This window comes from Merops nubicus, unplaced genomic scaffold (assembly GCF_000691845.1).
Source record: "Merops nubicus isolate BGI_N331 unplaced genomic scaffold, ASM69184v1 scaffold5190, whole genome shotgun sequence".
Taxonomy (NCBI): Eukaryota; Metazoa; Chordata; class Aves; order Coraciiformes; family Meropidae; genus Merops; species Merops nubicus.
This window is the reverse complement of record NW_008583434.1, coordinates 33418-49494: the sequence shown is the minus strand read 5'-3', so window position 1 is coordinate 49494 and position 16077 is coordinate 33418. Positions and strand designations below refer to the sequence as shown.

Below are 16077 nucleotides of genomic sequence, written 5' to 3'. Positions count from 1 at the left end.
GCTTTGTTCTGAAACTTAAACTGAACGAGGCAGTTTTATCAGCTGTATTTTCACTCTCTGCTTGATAATATTTTTTGAAGCGTTTATTTAGAAATCAGTTTTTCCTGCCACATAGATTTTGCCTCCTTTTGCTCTTTTATTGTTGAAAAACAGAAAGCCCATGTCCCTATCTTTGCAGTGACCACACTGTCCTAGTCCCCTGCCATATTAGATGAACATATAAACCTAAATGAGCCAGTAGAGAAAACACTCTGTCCAGTGTTACCCTTTTCTTACAAAACAAGGCTCTTTCTAGCACACTGTAGCTTAGTCCTAGCCTCAGAATAAGCAATTTGAATTAGCAAGTCTCTCATCCAAGTGGATAAATTAGTTGCAAAATTACGTAAACTAAATCAAATTAAAGCCATCTTTAGCCTGGATAAGAACATCTACACCTGAGTTAAAAGTTTAACTAATCCACTTTTGAAGGCTGTTTGGCTTAACTCCCCTAAGGCCTGCCCTGTGGGTGGGAAGGCAGTAACAACAAACAGATTTAGCAAAAGAGTTGGGGAGTTTGGGTGTGTTGTAAGTAGATGCACCTAGATCAAAAAAAAACAAACAAACAAACAAAAAAAAAAAAAAACACAGGGAAAAGGTAGTTTATGTGAGATTGTCTTGAATTCTGAAAACTGCTTCTAAAATATTTCATAAGCTTTGACTCTGTGTTTAAAGTGGCTTCATTATGCAGCTCCTGAAATTTGATTTTCTTCACAGAGTTCTGGGTTCTCCACAAATGTCCAAGACCAGAAGATTGCAAATATGTTTGAATTGTCTGTGCCTTTCCGCCAGCAGCACTACTTGGCTGGGCTTGTGTTAACAGAACTGGCTGTCATTTTAGATCCTGATGCAGAAGGGTAAATCTTTACTTTTTTTTTTTTTTCCTTAAGAGTTTTCTGTAATTCCAAGCAAGTGGTGGATGCAAAGCAAGTTCTGACATAGCCAAAATTGATTTAAATTTGTGAGCTGAGAAGATAAGAAACCAATTCCTTAAGAATCCTCTAATTTCTCCTTACCCCTCATATTTCTTACTTCCTTAGCTCTGACTTTGTAAACAACATTTCAGTCACATTTTTCCAGCTGAGCATAAGGGGAAGGTTCCTGCTGGAGCCTGCAGCTGCCACAGGGGCACTGCTGGAGCTCTAAAAGGAAAAGAGCTTTTCTCAATTGTAACAAGAAAATAATTTTCAACATTTAGGAAGTCTCTGTTGCTGGTAGTTTTAAATGTATTTTGCCTGTGGTCCTCCCAGCTCTTTTTAAACCTAAATTATACATCAATGATGCCCCTGTGGGTTACATAAATAGAGTCAAGCATGCAGAGTTTGTTAGTGACTTGCCTGGCTTGTGCAGCAAATAATTTTCTGAAGTAGGAGTATAGCCTGTAGTCCTGACATCCAGTCTGTTACTTGTGTTATTTAGGGCTGTATTCTGCCTTGCCTCTTTAAAATGGGTTTCAATGGCAATTATTGATTGCTTCCACAGCCCTAAGTTCTCTCACAGGCATTTTTCTCGGGGTGGACGCAGGAATATCAGCCGAGTCGACAAATGCTGATGATTCATGGCTAATTCTGCCCCTTTACCAAGAGGTCTCAAGAGTTAAACATTCATTCTGTTTCCTGTTGGAGAAGAAAGTGATGCCATAAATTAGAATATTTTCTCCTATATGTACATAACACTCTGCAGTCACATTTGTTTTGGCCTGAAATACAAAAAGCAGCAAATCTTTACCTATATACAGTCTGCAGAAATCCTTTCTGTAGCGTAGGAGCATCCTGCTCACTGCTCAGAAATCAGGTCCTGTCTCTCACTGTATTTGCCCTTGTTCTGTTCTCACCTGCCTGCCTCTTGAACTCTCTCACCTTGCCATTCTCAGCACCTAAGCTTGGACCAGGATGGCCCAGCTGCACAACGAGCTGTCGGTATGATTTTGGTGGTCTCCATGGATGAGACAGCTCCTCTCTCACACCTTATCTAGACAGAAAAAGCCCCCTGATACCAGATCAGCTCTGGAGATGCATTTTGATCAAAGCTCCTGAATTTTGGTGGAGGTGTATACCAGTAATATGTTTGGGTTTTACTGTTTTCATTAGTGAGTTGTAGTTTGCAGCTTCTTAGCTCTTCTCAGGCTTCAGCCTTTTGAATTTGCCCCAGAAGATCTGCTATAGAAGCTAGTCTGTTCAAATCTGCTCTTCCTTTGCCTGTGGGGACATACTGTAGGTAACTACTTTTAACGGTCATAGAGTATCATCAGCATGATTTTAGTAGAGGATTCAGACATGCCTGCCCTTAAAATGTTTTGGCCACCCTTGGAAAAAGCTCAGAATCGTTCCCAGTTGCATTATCCTGCAGCAGGAGTGGAGAGGGGTGTCCATCTAGTTGCTTATTGTGTTAGACCTCTGTCTTAGGTCTTGATAGGTGATACAGGACCTTAAATGTGTTCTGCCCTTGCTCTTTTTGCTTCAGCAGCAAGACATGTTAAATTTTAGCCAATCCATTTTGTAAGACCTCTTTGGGTGCAGTTGGAAAGAAACGGCTGCAGCACCCTGGTGCCTGAAGGTGCTGTGTTAGATCCCTCTGTGCTAGGTGCTGCACAGGAACTGGTACATCACAGTCCTCCTCCAGAGCACTCGCAGTCCAGAAGAGAATAGAAGACAGAGATGAAGGAAGCCAGCTGAACGTGACAGTTAGAGTGAGTCCAAGCAGCCAGACCCTGGACAGATTGTCTCTGCAAACAACACCGGGGGGCTTTGGTTGTTAACTCACATTGCTCCTTTCACAGTGCCCGTATTGCCCATCCTGACTGATGTTACAGCACAGGGGAAATCAGAGTGTGGGCCTCAGTATTCAGTGACAAAAGGCAGTTTCCCAAAAGTGTGCAGTGCTGACACAAATTCAGGCCAGGGCTGAGATAACAGAGGGGACAATTGGAGCGTGGAAAGATCAATTCATTGCATTATCAGCCAGAAAGATTAGTGGGCCATATTTCCTCCTCTCCACTATAGATCGATCCACCACGGTACTTGCTGCGTTCTGGAAAAGTCAAAAAGAAATCCATGTGGCCCTAGGTCTGAATGATGCTGCTTTGTTGGGTGTGTTTTCCCTATATGCAGTTCTGTGGCCTGCAGGAAGAATTCTCTTGAATGGTTAGAAACACAACATAGGTGCCACTCCTTCAAAGTAGTACAAATACTTTTCTTTAGCCTTAATCTGAAGGACCCAGTCACTTTAATAAGCATTTCCTTCCTAGTTGTGAAGGGTCTGACTAATTACACAAACAAGCAGTTGTGGTTTTTCATTATGGCTTGATTAAAAAACACAGGAAAGACGTGTAGCTACCACTAGCTAATGTCCTCCTAATCTGTACTGGTGTCTTCTTAATCATTTTAAACCTCCAACAATCCAGTCAAAGCCTCTCGTCTTTTTTAACCAGAACTCAACTCTACTTTTCAGGTAAAGTGGATACTGCCTGAAATTCGGCACTTGTTTTAATACCTCAGGTCTGAACACTGGAGCTTATGTTTTGCTAACGCATAATGTATGAGCTTCCTTGGCTGCTTCATGCATGGGGTAAAGTTGTCTTCTTGGCCTGGTTTGCCTACAGAAGCAAATAGCTACAGAGATACCTGCTATTTGCTCTGAGAGAGTTTTGCCTCTGTGTGGTGGCTGAGGGAATTGAAAGGAGCAGAGTGAGTTCTTGAGAGATTCAGGGGAATTTTCAGTGTTTTCAAGGCATGAGCACCAAGCAGGCTCATGTGGGCTGCCCTGCAAAAGAGGATGGTTCTTGGGCCCTGCCATCGTTTACTTCTTCATGAGGAAGGCCATTTTTTTGCTGTTTTTCCTTCCACCCCTCTATTTCTTTGGCACTTTTTATTCAGAATTATGGATCTGTAGTGTACTGTTTTCTTTGAATAATTGCATGAGGGGTTGGGGAACTGAAGCAGAAACTTCGTAATCATTTGATGAAAGCCATGTTCTGTCTCTCTGTGAATGGTGATAAACAGAAACAAAAAAAGAGCACAACAAATAGTTTCACTAAACCCACTGTCCTCTCAAGTTTCTCTGCCTGTTTTCCATATTCCCTGAGTTCTCCTAACGGTCTCTAGTAGACTTGGTATTTGAGCATAGCAGTAGCTGGGGCTTTATTTGTATATAGAAAGTATGAGAGTGCTCACATTATATTGGGTGTGCACCTCCACAAGATTTTTTTTTCTACATTTGATATGGCATAGTGAAAAGCCAGCCCTCTGTAAAATACATAGGAGATCCAAAAATATGTGTAGTGGCAGTCTATGTGAAGTTAAAAATAAAAACCAGGATATTTTTTTTTCCTTCTTTGAAGCCACTTAGTTACAGGGTATAGTTTGCTTTGAAGATATTAACTAACCTGCATGACCCAACTGTCTTTTACCAGTTTATTTGGATTGCATAAGAAGGTCATCAATATGGTACACAATTTGCTGTCCAGTCACGACTCGGATCCGCGGTACGCTGACCCCCAGGTAAAGGCCCGGGTGGCAATGCTGTACCTGCCTCTGATTGGTGTGATCATGGAAACTGTGCCTCAGCTCTACGACTTCACAGGTACTTTATCCTCTCTGCTTCGAATACACGTTCATCTGCTCACAAGGCTTGAGCATTTGGGTTGGAAAACTGAACTGCAAAGCTCTTCAGTGTTGGATGCGATCCTTTCTGTTTCTGAATTATAACTTCGACATGTTTCCACATCTGTTTCCTGAACTGCACTGGCAAAATTTGCCTTCAGTGACTGTTAACACTCAAAAGCTGCATTTGCCCACTTGTTTGCATGAAGTGAAAAACTAGCAATGCGTTTTACTTGACATCTGCCTGGCCACTGTATTTGTGTAGGCAGCCACCCTAATGTCTCTGACCTCCTTCAAAAGGTCTCCCCATGTACTGTACAATTCTCATAACTTCCAAAGGATCAGCAGAACTCCTCTTCTTCCTCTGTCAGCACTTTGTTTCAAAGTGTCCTGAAGAGCAGCAGAGGTGGGTTGTTTCAAACCAGGGTAGGGAGTCTGGAAGGGTTTGGAATTTGGCGTTGTCTTCTACGTACTTTGAGTTTAATGGCACAACAGAGGTGCAAGTGGGGGTTTGGAGTGAAGTATTCAAAGGGACAAAAGGTCTATTTTCAGAAGAGTTCTAGACACTGAGGTTGTGTAGGTTGCATTTGAAAATGGTTGTTTTCTTTGCTTTGCAACACCTCAAATAACAGTGCTGTTTGCCTGCAGGACCACACAAGAGCAATGATTTTCAGCTTGCATTCCCAGGCAGTTCAGTGAAACCAGCACTGTGAAGGAGGCTGAATTTGGGGACTGACTAGCTGTGCATGTTTCTTGACAGAGAGCCACAATCAGCGAGGGAGGCCGAGCTGTGTTGCTGTTGATGACTATGAAGGCGAGGGTGGCAGCATGATAAGCCAGACAGTTGCCATGGCCATCGCAGGAACCTCCGTCCCTCAGCTCACCCGGCCCAGCAGCTTCCTACTCACCTCATCGGTACGAACCACCTCTCCCCATTCCTTGACCCTCAGTCTGTGTCAACAAGCAAATATTTACGTGTCCAGGTCCTGTAGGGTGGATCAGTGAGTGGTAAGGACTCTGTTTGCAGCTGGGTGTTACGTAGGGAGGCTCGGGGTGAAAGACACAGGGGAACAAATCATGGTTCTGTGTTGTTGTGCTTGTCTCAGAGAGGAAAGAGAATGCCAAGCAGGGATAAAAATAACAAACTTCAGAAAATGGAAGAATTCTGTTTTCTGATAAGGATTCTCTTTTTTTTTAAACAATCTGATAAAAGTCCTTTGAAGTGCCATGATCATTGTGAGCTCTAAGCTCTAAGCAAAGATTCCTACCACATCTAAATCCCACCTAGCTGAAGACATAAATGGGCCATTTCCCCTGTTCTCTGCATGGGGAGGGAATCCAGCTGATTTTGGTAGCAGGCAGGCCCTTTGATTTCTCCCTCCTCCTCCCTTTACTCCTGAATCAGGACCCCATTTTGCTGGGTTTTATGTGCACTCAAAGTGAGACACTGAGATAGTGAATACCTGAGATAACGAATGGAGCCCCTCTGCTTAACTGTTAACCTGCTGGAAGTTATGCAAGGCATCTTGAGGGAATTGGATGTTCACTGCCTGAACAGAAATTCCTTCATATAATGTGATTATTTTGGTTGAAACTGCTGCTTCACTGAGCTGTTGGGTTGAGAAAGAAACGTGTATCTCCTAGTTCTTAGTAAAAAGTGTCTATTCACCTTTTGTTCCTATTTGGTAATTATTTGGACTGGAGTGGTAGCTGCTGCAGGTCCTTCTAGCAATGGCTGAAGGGTTTGGACATGAAATACAGTGTGGCAAATGTCTTTTTTTAGAGTGGCAGGCAGCACTCCACCTTCTCAACAGAGTCCAGCCGCAGCCTTCTGATCTGTCTGCTGTGGGTGCTGAAGAACGCGGATGAAAGCGTCCTGCAGAAATGGTTCACAGACCTGTCAGTGCTGCAGCTCAATCGCCTGCTGGACCTGCTCTATCTCTGCGTGTCCTGCTTTGAGTACAAGGTACTGCTATATTCTTTAAACCCCCTGAAGTTCCTTCTCTGGCTTGCCAGGGGACTTTACACTCCCACCCTTTACACGACTGCAGAAAGGCATTTCCTGCTCTCTCCCAAGTATTTCCTGTATCCAGAATCCCAAGGCTAAGCACGGCCCTGTGCATCCTCTAGCCTTTTTCCATGTTTATTTTTCAGCCATGCAAATGTAGGTGCCTTGTTTCACTTCTTAAACAGTCTGTGCTGCTTGCCACTCATCTAGGAACTGCTACAGGGAAAGGGGATAGCTCTTGGTCATTTTGTTTACAAGAAGAGACTTTACTGCTAGTGATGCTGGAGTCTGGGTAGATTGTATAGCTAGCAACTAAACCTGTATTCTTTTCTTACTGTATGTCTTTAGACAGGAAAGTTATTTTGAGTTGCTAACACTTAGAAAATATCCCACATTGAAAGAATCTTCCCTTGTGGTCTCATTTGAAACTTGCAGGGCAAGAAAGTGTTTGAAAGAATGAACAGTCTGACATTCAAGAAGTCAAAAGACATGAGAGCCAAACTCGAAGAAGCAATTTTGGGAAGCATAGGGGCAAGGCAGGAGATGGTCCGAAGAAGCAGAGGACAGCTAGGTAAGTAAAGAAGTCCTCTGTGGTGTCCACTTTTTCCAAAAACAGCTACTGCCATCCCCCAAATTACTTGCACCCGTCTGAGTTGTGGGATACTACCCATCAAGATCTTCAGGCAAAGAGGCCACTAGAAAAAACTGTTTGCATTTTGCAGCCTGGGTCTGCAGCATCTCTACGCTTTTCTTAAGTTCCATCTACAGGCAGTTTATTTGTTACTTGATTGCTTTGGTGTACATGTGATCATGTCTCATTTACAGGGTGTTCTTGCCTGAACTTCTCCCATAGTAGCATCTTTCAGAGCCACCTTCTAGTGCAAGGATCAGAGTTAGAAAACAAACTGCCTGATCTTGCTTTGCTGGCTCTGAAAATGCCTGGATATTTCTGCTGATTAATGAGGCTGAAAACAGCCAGTAGTTGGGGTAACAAGCACCTTCTGATTGTTTTTACTGTTGGGAGGAAGGGTGGCCCAGGAATTATGGAAAGAATCAGAACTGTGGCTTTTTTTTCCTACTCTGCCATAGGCATCCTGGTACAGGGGAGCCAATCATTGTGGACTAAGCTGAATAAATACTTTAGTACCATAATTAATGAATTACAGTGAGAATAAAGATATGAAAGACATTGAGGTAGGAAGGGGGTCTCAGCACCACCCTGGGAACATGACTGTGTGCCAGCTGAGGACAGCAGCATCAGACTGCTGAGGATTGCCCCAGCCAGGCTCCTTATGCAGTCCAAGGAAGGTGTTGCCTTTCCCAGCTCTGAGACCATTCGGGGGCATGTAAACATCTTGGGGGAGTGCCACAGCCTGGGGCTCTAAGGAGTCATAGTTTGCCGTCACCTGTGAACAAATTTAGAGTTGCTACCATGTAAAAAAATGAGCATTAGATGACTGCTGTTGTTCTGATACTGTCCTGCAGAGAGAAGTCCTTCTGGGAGCGCGTTTGGAAGCCAAGAGAATTTGAGATGGAGAAAGGATATGACTCACTGGCGTCAAAACACGGAAAAGCTTGACAAGTAACTCTGCCTTCTCCTTCTACATTCACAACGGGACAGTGCCTGTGAGCTGGCAGGGCCTCTCTCTCTGTAGACACAGGGTCCCTCTCCCTGCAGAAGGGCAATGGGAGCAGGCCACTTAGCTCCCCTGTGAGCAGGTTTGGGCCCTCACTTGGAGCAGGGCTGGCAGTGTGCAAATAGGCTTTAGTCCACACTGCCCTAACTCTTTGCTTTGCCACTGCCCCTTGCTTGCTTAGAATTTAAAATGAGATTTAAAGAGACTAATACAATCCATTACCTTCTTAAAACCTGTAGTAAGCTGTAACTTAGAAAATCCATTAACAGTTTTTGCAGAGCATATATATATATCTCATGTCATATTTCCTTTATTCCATAAGAACATTCTGGAGTTGTCAAAGCTCGCTTTCCTTTTCTGTCCTAATGCATCACTTTGATTGTTTTTCCACATGTGCTGTGCTTTTAGAAGCCACAAACCAGCCAGGTACTGTAGCATTGGTGTGCAGTTCTTACAGATTGCCATTTTGTACATCTGCAGGCTCAATCATCACAGCGTTGTTTGTGATGCTTGGCAGAAGTTTTCAGTGTGTGTGTGTGCAACTGACTGAAATGGGCTCTTTTTGCTAATTACACCATTTTCTTTGAAATTCCCTCTCTTGGTGTGGTTTAATCCAGAGGGTACAGGAGTTGTGTTTGAGCTTCGCTGTGCACGTTTTCTGTTTCCTCCAATTGCCACCTGCAGTCTCCATCCTCCCAGCAAAGGAATTGTTCCTAATCCTAGGAGAGCAATCTCAGCCCAAGTGAAGCTCTGAAGAAACTGAGGAACAGGGTCTTCAGAGCCTAGATGGAGATCAGGCCAAATTTTACCCTTGAAGACATTGATGTTTCCTGGAGTAGAAAGTACATCTTTACAGCTTCTAATTGCCTGGTCCAGTGCAAGAATGTCATCTTTTATTATGCCAAGTAGTGGCTTTTTGTCCAAGACTCCAATTCTTGGACTCTTGAGGCACTGGGAAAAACAAATGACCAGTGTGTTTTAACCTGCCAGTGAAGTGATGTAGATGTAAATTCCACCATGGCACAACTCCAGAGCTATGGACAGAGTTACAGCAGATTAAAATTTGGCCTCAAGAACTCATCAGTTGACTGCCAGCACTGGGTCTGAGCCCTCTCCTTCCTGGAAGGACCTCATGGACGTGTTAAACAGCTGTGGAATTCCTTGTTGGTCAAAGGATGGTATCTCACCCTACAAAATTATCTGCTTAGATAACTCTACAAACCTGCTTTTTAACCCATCCTTGCTCACTGTGACCTGGGTCCATTGCACTCCCCTCCTGTGGCACCATAAGTGTGCCCTGCTTGTGTAGGGGAAGTCTGGCCTGTTGAAACCTAATAGAAAGACTTTCACACTGAGAATTGTGCACAGCTAATTCCAGGTGGTATTATTTTATGCAGATGGTATTATTTCATATAGGGCCAGGCCCCAAGCCTTCCTATTGTGGCTAGTGAGGGTATGACCCAGCTCCCAGAGGAGGCAGAGTGTGGCAGGGAGGGTTGCTGCAACACGGGTCCAAGAGCTCAGGCAGCTGCTCTCCCCTTTGGTGTGTATTTGGCTTGTATTTTGTCAGTTCCCCTGGGTCACACTCCTGCTGTGATTTGGCGTGGCAGGACTCTGTGGGAGGTGCCACCTGTGGTCGAGCAGGATCTTTGCCAACTGCAGCTCATGCTACTAAATTTAGGTGGTTTTTGCTGAATTCCCAGAGCCGCCGATGTGAGTGGGTGTATGAACTTTGTAAGACTTCACAGGAAAGCAAGTGCCTGGCATATAACAACAGAAATCTGTCATTTTTTCTCAGAGAGGAAGGTATTCTTCAAGAACTGTAATGTTGCTTAGCTTAAATGGACAAAGGTTGCACCCTGGCAGTATGTGCTTTGTGCTACACCCAGCCTAGTGCAGATAAAGCAGCTCGTGTAGCACCACCGTGTGTCCATAGCCTATAACATAACCCCACATGTCCTGTCCCTGGCCGTGCTGTTGCATGCCTAACGATGCTGCTAAACTGGTTTGGAGTTGGACTTTGAAGCTAAACTGTTGTTGTGTTCCCGGGAGAGTAACAGAGTGTCAGAAAGCAACGTGATGCCTCCTAGCATGGTGAACGTGAATCCTCTGTAAGTTTGCATCTGTAAAAAAAAAACAAACAAGTCTTTCTTCCTGTCCTCTGAGTTGGATGCATTGAAATATCCTTCTAGTGTTGTCCAGTATTAAAGATATGAATTGTATCTGGCAGTTCCTTTCTATGAGAAAATGTCTTTGCCTGGAAAATATGTAGGTGTGATTCTTGAACAGAAAGTCATTTTGCTGCTTTCTTTTATCTGGTTAGATCAAGGGCAGAGATAGAACATGAGGCACTTATCGATGGAAATCTTGCAACAGAAGCCAACCTGATTATTTTGGATACGCTGGAGATAGTTGTACAGGTAAGGCTGACAGGAAAATAGGGATGTAATAGTGTTATGGTCACCTGGCTAGGCAGAAGTTTGTTAAACAAAACCTTCCTCCTGCTCCTAACTGCCCGAATGCTGCCAGAACTGTTCAACTCCTCTTGCGTTGGGAAGGGGGGGGTAATGCCTCTCCTAATCCTCAACCCACAACAGTCTGGTTTAAACTGTCAGTACCTTCCTTCAGCCTTTTTGTAAGTTGTTCACTGTTGTATAAAAAGCTATTCATAAAACTTGAGTAATGAACTGTAAAAATTTCCAAGTCCTGCCCTATTCTAACCATTTCCTCTAGTTCCTTCCCAAATCTACTTCGAGTCATTAGGTCCCAGGTCAGCCCCCTGTATCTGAACTCTGCATGGTGCAGGGAAGCTTCCAGGCTCCTTGGCCTATGTGCACAGCCCAGCTACTTCCTCACTCCTCACAGACAGTGAGGACACATGGCAGTTTTGTCCCCTGCTTTCTATACAAATGACACCTCTAAGTGAGGAATTTCCCCATGCCAAAGGGCTTTTCAGCAGAGTTATTCTCTCTCTCTCTCTCTCTCTCTCTCTCTCTCTTTCTCTCTCTCACATACACACATAGGTGGGAGGTTAATTTTTGCACCTCTTGGTTTACTTTTGACTGCAGACTGTTTCTGTGACGGAGTCCAAAGAGAGTATCCTCGGTGGAGTGCTGAAAGTGCTTCTGCACAGCATGGCCTGCAACCAAAGTGCACTTTATCTCCAACACTGCTTTGCCACACAGAGGGCTTTGGTTTCAAAGGTGAATTCTCTGCGGGTGCTGTGATATGTCCTGAGCAGTGCTGATGGAGGAGGGGACTGGTTTCTTCCTTTGCACTGGGGTTGCTTCACCAAGCATTTATTATTTTGTGTAGTATTGATTTTCATGGAATCATAGAGTGGTGTTTGGAAGGGACCTTTACAGGTCATCTAGTCCAACCCCCCTGCAGGGACATCTGCAACTAGAGCAGGTTGCTCAGAGCCCCGTGAACCTGGCCTGGAATGGTTCCAGAGCTGGGGTTTCTACCACCTCTCTGGGCAACCAATTCCATTTTCAGGAAATGTGATCTGGAGGTTGATAAAAACTGGCTGGTTTTCATGAGCAGTACTTGTATTTATGCATTTTGGGGTTGACAGCTGCACACAAAGGTAAAGTTCACACAGCCCAAGTGTGGGGTGGGTCTCTGCTGGCTGGTGGTGAGTGGGCTGAGGCACCTAGACAGTTGGGAGCACAAAGTACAAGTGGAATTTAAGCTGTATGAATCTCACTTCAAATGGGTTTAGTTTAGTGGGCCCATAATTTAAGCAATTTCCTTTGTTCTGTAAGTGTACTGGGAAAAGCTCAGAGTTTTAAGCCTGAGTTTTTGGAACCAATGTAGATGGGTTTAAGGGTGTAAATGAAGGAGCAAGTTGTGGGGATGGGTAAAATGAGTTGCCTTCCAGTGCTGCCAGTGAGTCTGCTTTGCCTTACTGTAAAAGTGAAGTGATTCAAATTAGCATCATTCTCCTCAGAACAAGGGGGATTGGACTCCAGTGCCAGTGCGTGCTCATTGCTGAGGGTTGCCCTGGCCTTTCCCTCTCTGCCCAAGCACTAATTGTCTCACGTGCTATTTTTCCAGTTCCCTGAGCTGCTGTTTGAAGAGGAGACTGAGCAGTGTGCAGATCTGTGCCTGAGGCTCCTGAGACACTGTAGCAGCAGCATCAGCACGATACGGTCGCACGCCAGCGCCTCTCTGTACCTCCTGATGAGGCAGAACTTTGAGATTGGGAACGTGAGTAATCTGCTGGGCTGCATTTAGGCTCTGACAGGCAAACTGGTTGGGGGCTGCTGGGTGGAGCTCTGTGTATTCCTGTGGGAGGGCTTACCATCAAAACGGGTGTGACATGCAAAGGAAAGACAGGTCACAGCAGTGACATGGCTTCTATTAGACATAGTGTGGCCAGCAGGACTAGGGATGTGATCATACCCCTGGAGTCAGCACTGGTGAGACCACCCCTTGAATCCTGGCTCCAGTTTTGGGCCCCTCCCTCCAAGAAGGACCTTGAGGGACTGGAGCATGTCTGGAGAAGGGCAACGAAGCTGGGGAAGGGTCTAGAGGACAAATCTTGTCAGGAGCTTTTGAGGGACCTGAAGGTGCTGAGCCTGGAGCAAAGGAGGCTCAGGGGAGACCTTCTGGCTCTGCACAGCTCCTGACAGGAGCCTGGAGCCAGGGGGGGGTCGGGCTCTGTTCCCATGGAACAAGAAACAGGACATGAGGAAAGGCCCTCAAGTTGTTCCAAGGAAGGTTTCTAGCTTGGACCTGAGGAACAATTTCTTCCCTACCTGAGCTGTCCAGGGCTGTCCCAAGCTGCCCAGGGCAGTGGTGGAGACACCATGCCTAGAGGGATCGGAAAGCCATGGAGATGTGGTGCTGAGACACATGGTTTAGTGGTGGGTTTGGCTGTGCTGGGTTAATGGTTGGAATTGATGATCCTGAAGGCCTCTCCCAACCACATTGTTTCTATGACATGACTTTGCCTGCCCCCTGATCTTGCAGTACCTCACACTGCTGGTCAGTGCCCAGCAGGGGTGTCTCATCTCCAGTGTTAGAGTCTGAGCTGTACACCCAGAATCTCTTTGCAGGCAGGCTGCCTCTCCTGCCTGTTTATAGAGAGCTGCAGAGCCCTGCCTGGAGCATCCACTGTAAGAGTTTCCAAACATGGCAGTTTGAAAGGTTTGCATGCTCTTCAGATTGGACAGTTTGCACTTGAGGGGCTCTTTGGAGGATCCTCCCTCTGCCTTATTTTCACATACCTGTAGGTGAGAGCAGGAGCAGGCACACAGCACTTTCTTTCACATTGCTGGTACATGTGTTAGTGGAGGTGAGTTAGCAGTGCTGGGATTTTGTTTGCCTTCAGGTCTTTCCTCTAATTACATCTTGGCTTGACTCGCCTATATGCACTTTAAATTGTCAAGAAAATTCCCAGCTTTAACTGTTCCAGCTGGTATTTTGCAGGCATATGTGTAGCTGTGGATCACAGAGTGCTTCTCCAGACACCTCTGTTTACACTGCTCTGGTTACAGTCCCCCACCATGAGCAGCAGGACTTGAGCCACCCACTGGTTCTAGGCCCAGGGACTCTTAGTAGATTCATAGCATCGAGTTAACAGTGGCTCCAGTTTTTAGGCTAGACCAAACCAAAAGCAACTATCTGGAATGAAGGCTGCATCAGGAGAGGGAGCTGAGCATCATCCCCCAAGGGGTGTGTGAGAGGAGAGCATGCAGAAGGACCAAAAACTAAAATTTCTGCAGGAGAACCTTCACCTGGAACTAAATAATGTTGTCATCAGGTTCTGAAGTGTGGCAGCACCAGAGGTTCATTGTAGTCACTGCTCTGAGACAGCCCTTTTCACTGAACTTGAGGGGATTTTTAACTAGTACCTGTCAGGAGCCAATGACCAGAGCACTGGTGTTGCAGCAGACCATTGCAGTATCTCCAGGCTGTTGAGACACCATAACAATCTCTCTGTTGCAGAACTTTGCCAGGGTGAAAATGCAGGTGACCATGTCTCTGTCATCCCTGGTGGGGACGTCCCAGAACTTCAATGAAGAATTCTTGCGACGTTCCCTGAAGACTATTTTGACATATGCTGAAGAAGATCTGGAACTTAGGGAGACAACATTTCCTGATCAGGTAAAAGAAATACTACAAGAGGAGAAATGTGTAGTTCATTAACAGGCTGTGCTTACACCTGCATCTAGAGCTGGAATTTGCAAGCATTCCTTGAAAGAGGTAATTCTTTTTTTTAAATCACCAAAGTACATAAAACCCATCTCCTTGATTAATGCTGACAAGGTGCAAACACACACAGGTTCAGAGAGACTGTGTTGCTAACAGAGCAGTGTGTAGCTTGATTCCCATTGCCAGTTCATTACAGCAGCTGATTTTTTCCAGGTCCAGGACCTTGTGTTCAACCTCCATATGATCCTCTCTGACACGGTTAAAATGAAGGAGCACCAGGAAGATCCAGAGATGCTGATTGACCTGATGTACAGGTAGAGTTGATAACCATTGCACAGTAGGGACAGTAGATGTCAGTGCTCCACGTGGTGTTTGAACACAGCTTAGTACCTGCTGCACTTCCTGCCTTTCGACTGTGAGGTGTTGTGTTGCTGTGGACTTCAATTACTTGTTTTTTATTAGCAATTATTTTACTTTTAACTTCATCCTGTTTTAAACGGCTTGTCATGATTCACATTGCACCTGAAAACATCACAGCTGCTTGCTATTTAGTTTGGGACTCAGATGTTGCACCCTTGAGCCCTTAGAGAGCTTGGGTTTGGAGCAGTTCTAGGTGCTCATGGACAAATATGTACCTGTCTGTTGTGTTTCAATGTGGTGTTGATAGGTTTTGTTCAGCATTTATGTAGCTTGTCTTGGATAAAAGTAGTTTTCATTCCCCAGCACTCTCTGACAATCTCATCCTCTATCTGGGTAAAGACAACTCTCCCTGCTTGCATCAGGGAAGATTTACAAATCATCCAGGACCTGTTTGCAGAAAAGGCTTTTTTGGTGGTGGTACATGTGGTGGTCTCCACATGCAAAAGATACTGAAGAACCATGTTAAGATCCCAGCTGCCACATTGCATGGTGTTGTCTGCACAAATGGTCCTGAAGGCTCTGTAGAGAGTGACAGAGATTTTGTCATAAGCAGCTGGGCAGGTCTGCTCTGATTGTCCCACACTTTTGGCTTACTACCAGTCTGCAAGGGAAATGGGAGCTTTGGTCAAGGGCTTCAGCAGTCACCTAGAAAAGCATTCTGCCATCAGGGGGTCACTGCAGTTCTTTGCCCATCACTGACTGGCTCAGAAATCTACAAAGTAATTCAGGGTGACTTTCCATCTGTGTAGCTTCTCACCTCCTGTGTTTCTAGGTAGTCTAGCATGGAGGGTGGTTGCTATTTAAGCAGAAGTGACTAAATACTGATCCCAGAGGTTTTCTTTTCAATCAGGATTGCAAAGGGCTACCAGAACTCCCCTGACCTGCGCCTGACATGGCTGCAGAACATGGCTGGGAAGCACTCGGAGAGGAGCAATCACGCGGAGTCAGCCCAGTGCCTGGTCCACTCTGCAGCCTTGGTGGCTGAATATCTGAGCATGCTGGAAGACCGAAAATGCCTTCCCGTGGGGTGTGTTACATTTCAGGTGGGAATTATCCTCTGGAATGTATTTTGGGGTTTTGTCACCTGCTGAGGTACAGAGCCTCTCCGTATGCCAGGTGTTACTGTGCCAACATACTCATACTGCACTTAATTTGTTTGGGGGAGAGTGCACTTCTGGAAACTTCTGTTATGCTTGAAGACTGTCTTGCTTCC

At 45.3% G+C, this 16077-nt stretch overlaps 1 protein-coding gene across 1 annotated transcript in view; it reads left to right on the top strand.

Moving 5' to 3' along the window:
- DOCK7 (dedicator of cytokinesis 7) overlaps window positions 1-16077 on the top strand; it is a gene marked incomplete at its 5' end in the record, with an annotated part of 97752 nt that overhangs the window by 63877 nt on the left and 17798 nt on the right. Inside the window, 12 exons of the mRNA XM_008940614.1 lie at window positions 754-893; window positions 4448-4617; window positions 5398-5552; window positions 6421-6603; window positions 7081-7216; window positions 8131-8227; window positions 10606-10702; window positions 11351-11485; window positions 12342-12494; window positions 14238-14396; window positions 14658-14758; window positions 15715-15907. Of these exons, the coding sequence (XP_008938862.1) occupies window positions 754-893; window positions 4448-4617; window positions 5398-5552; window positions 6421-6603; window positions 7081-7216; window positions 8131-8227; window positions 10606-10702; window positions 11351-11485; window positions 12342-12494; window positions 14238-14396; window positions 14658-14758; window positions 15715-15907 (1719 nt within the window). The remainder of the gene's footprint in view (window positions 1-753; window positions 894-4447; window positions 4618-5397; window positions 5553-6420; window positions 6604-7080; window positions 7217-8130; window positions 8228-10605; window positions 10703-11350; window positions 11486-12341; window positions 12495-14237; window positions 14397-14657; window positions 14759-15714; window positions 15908-16077) is intronic.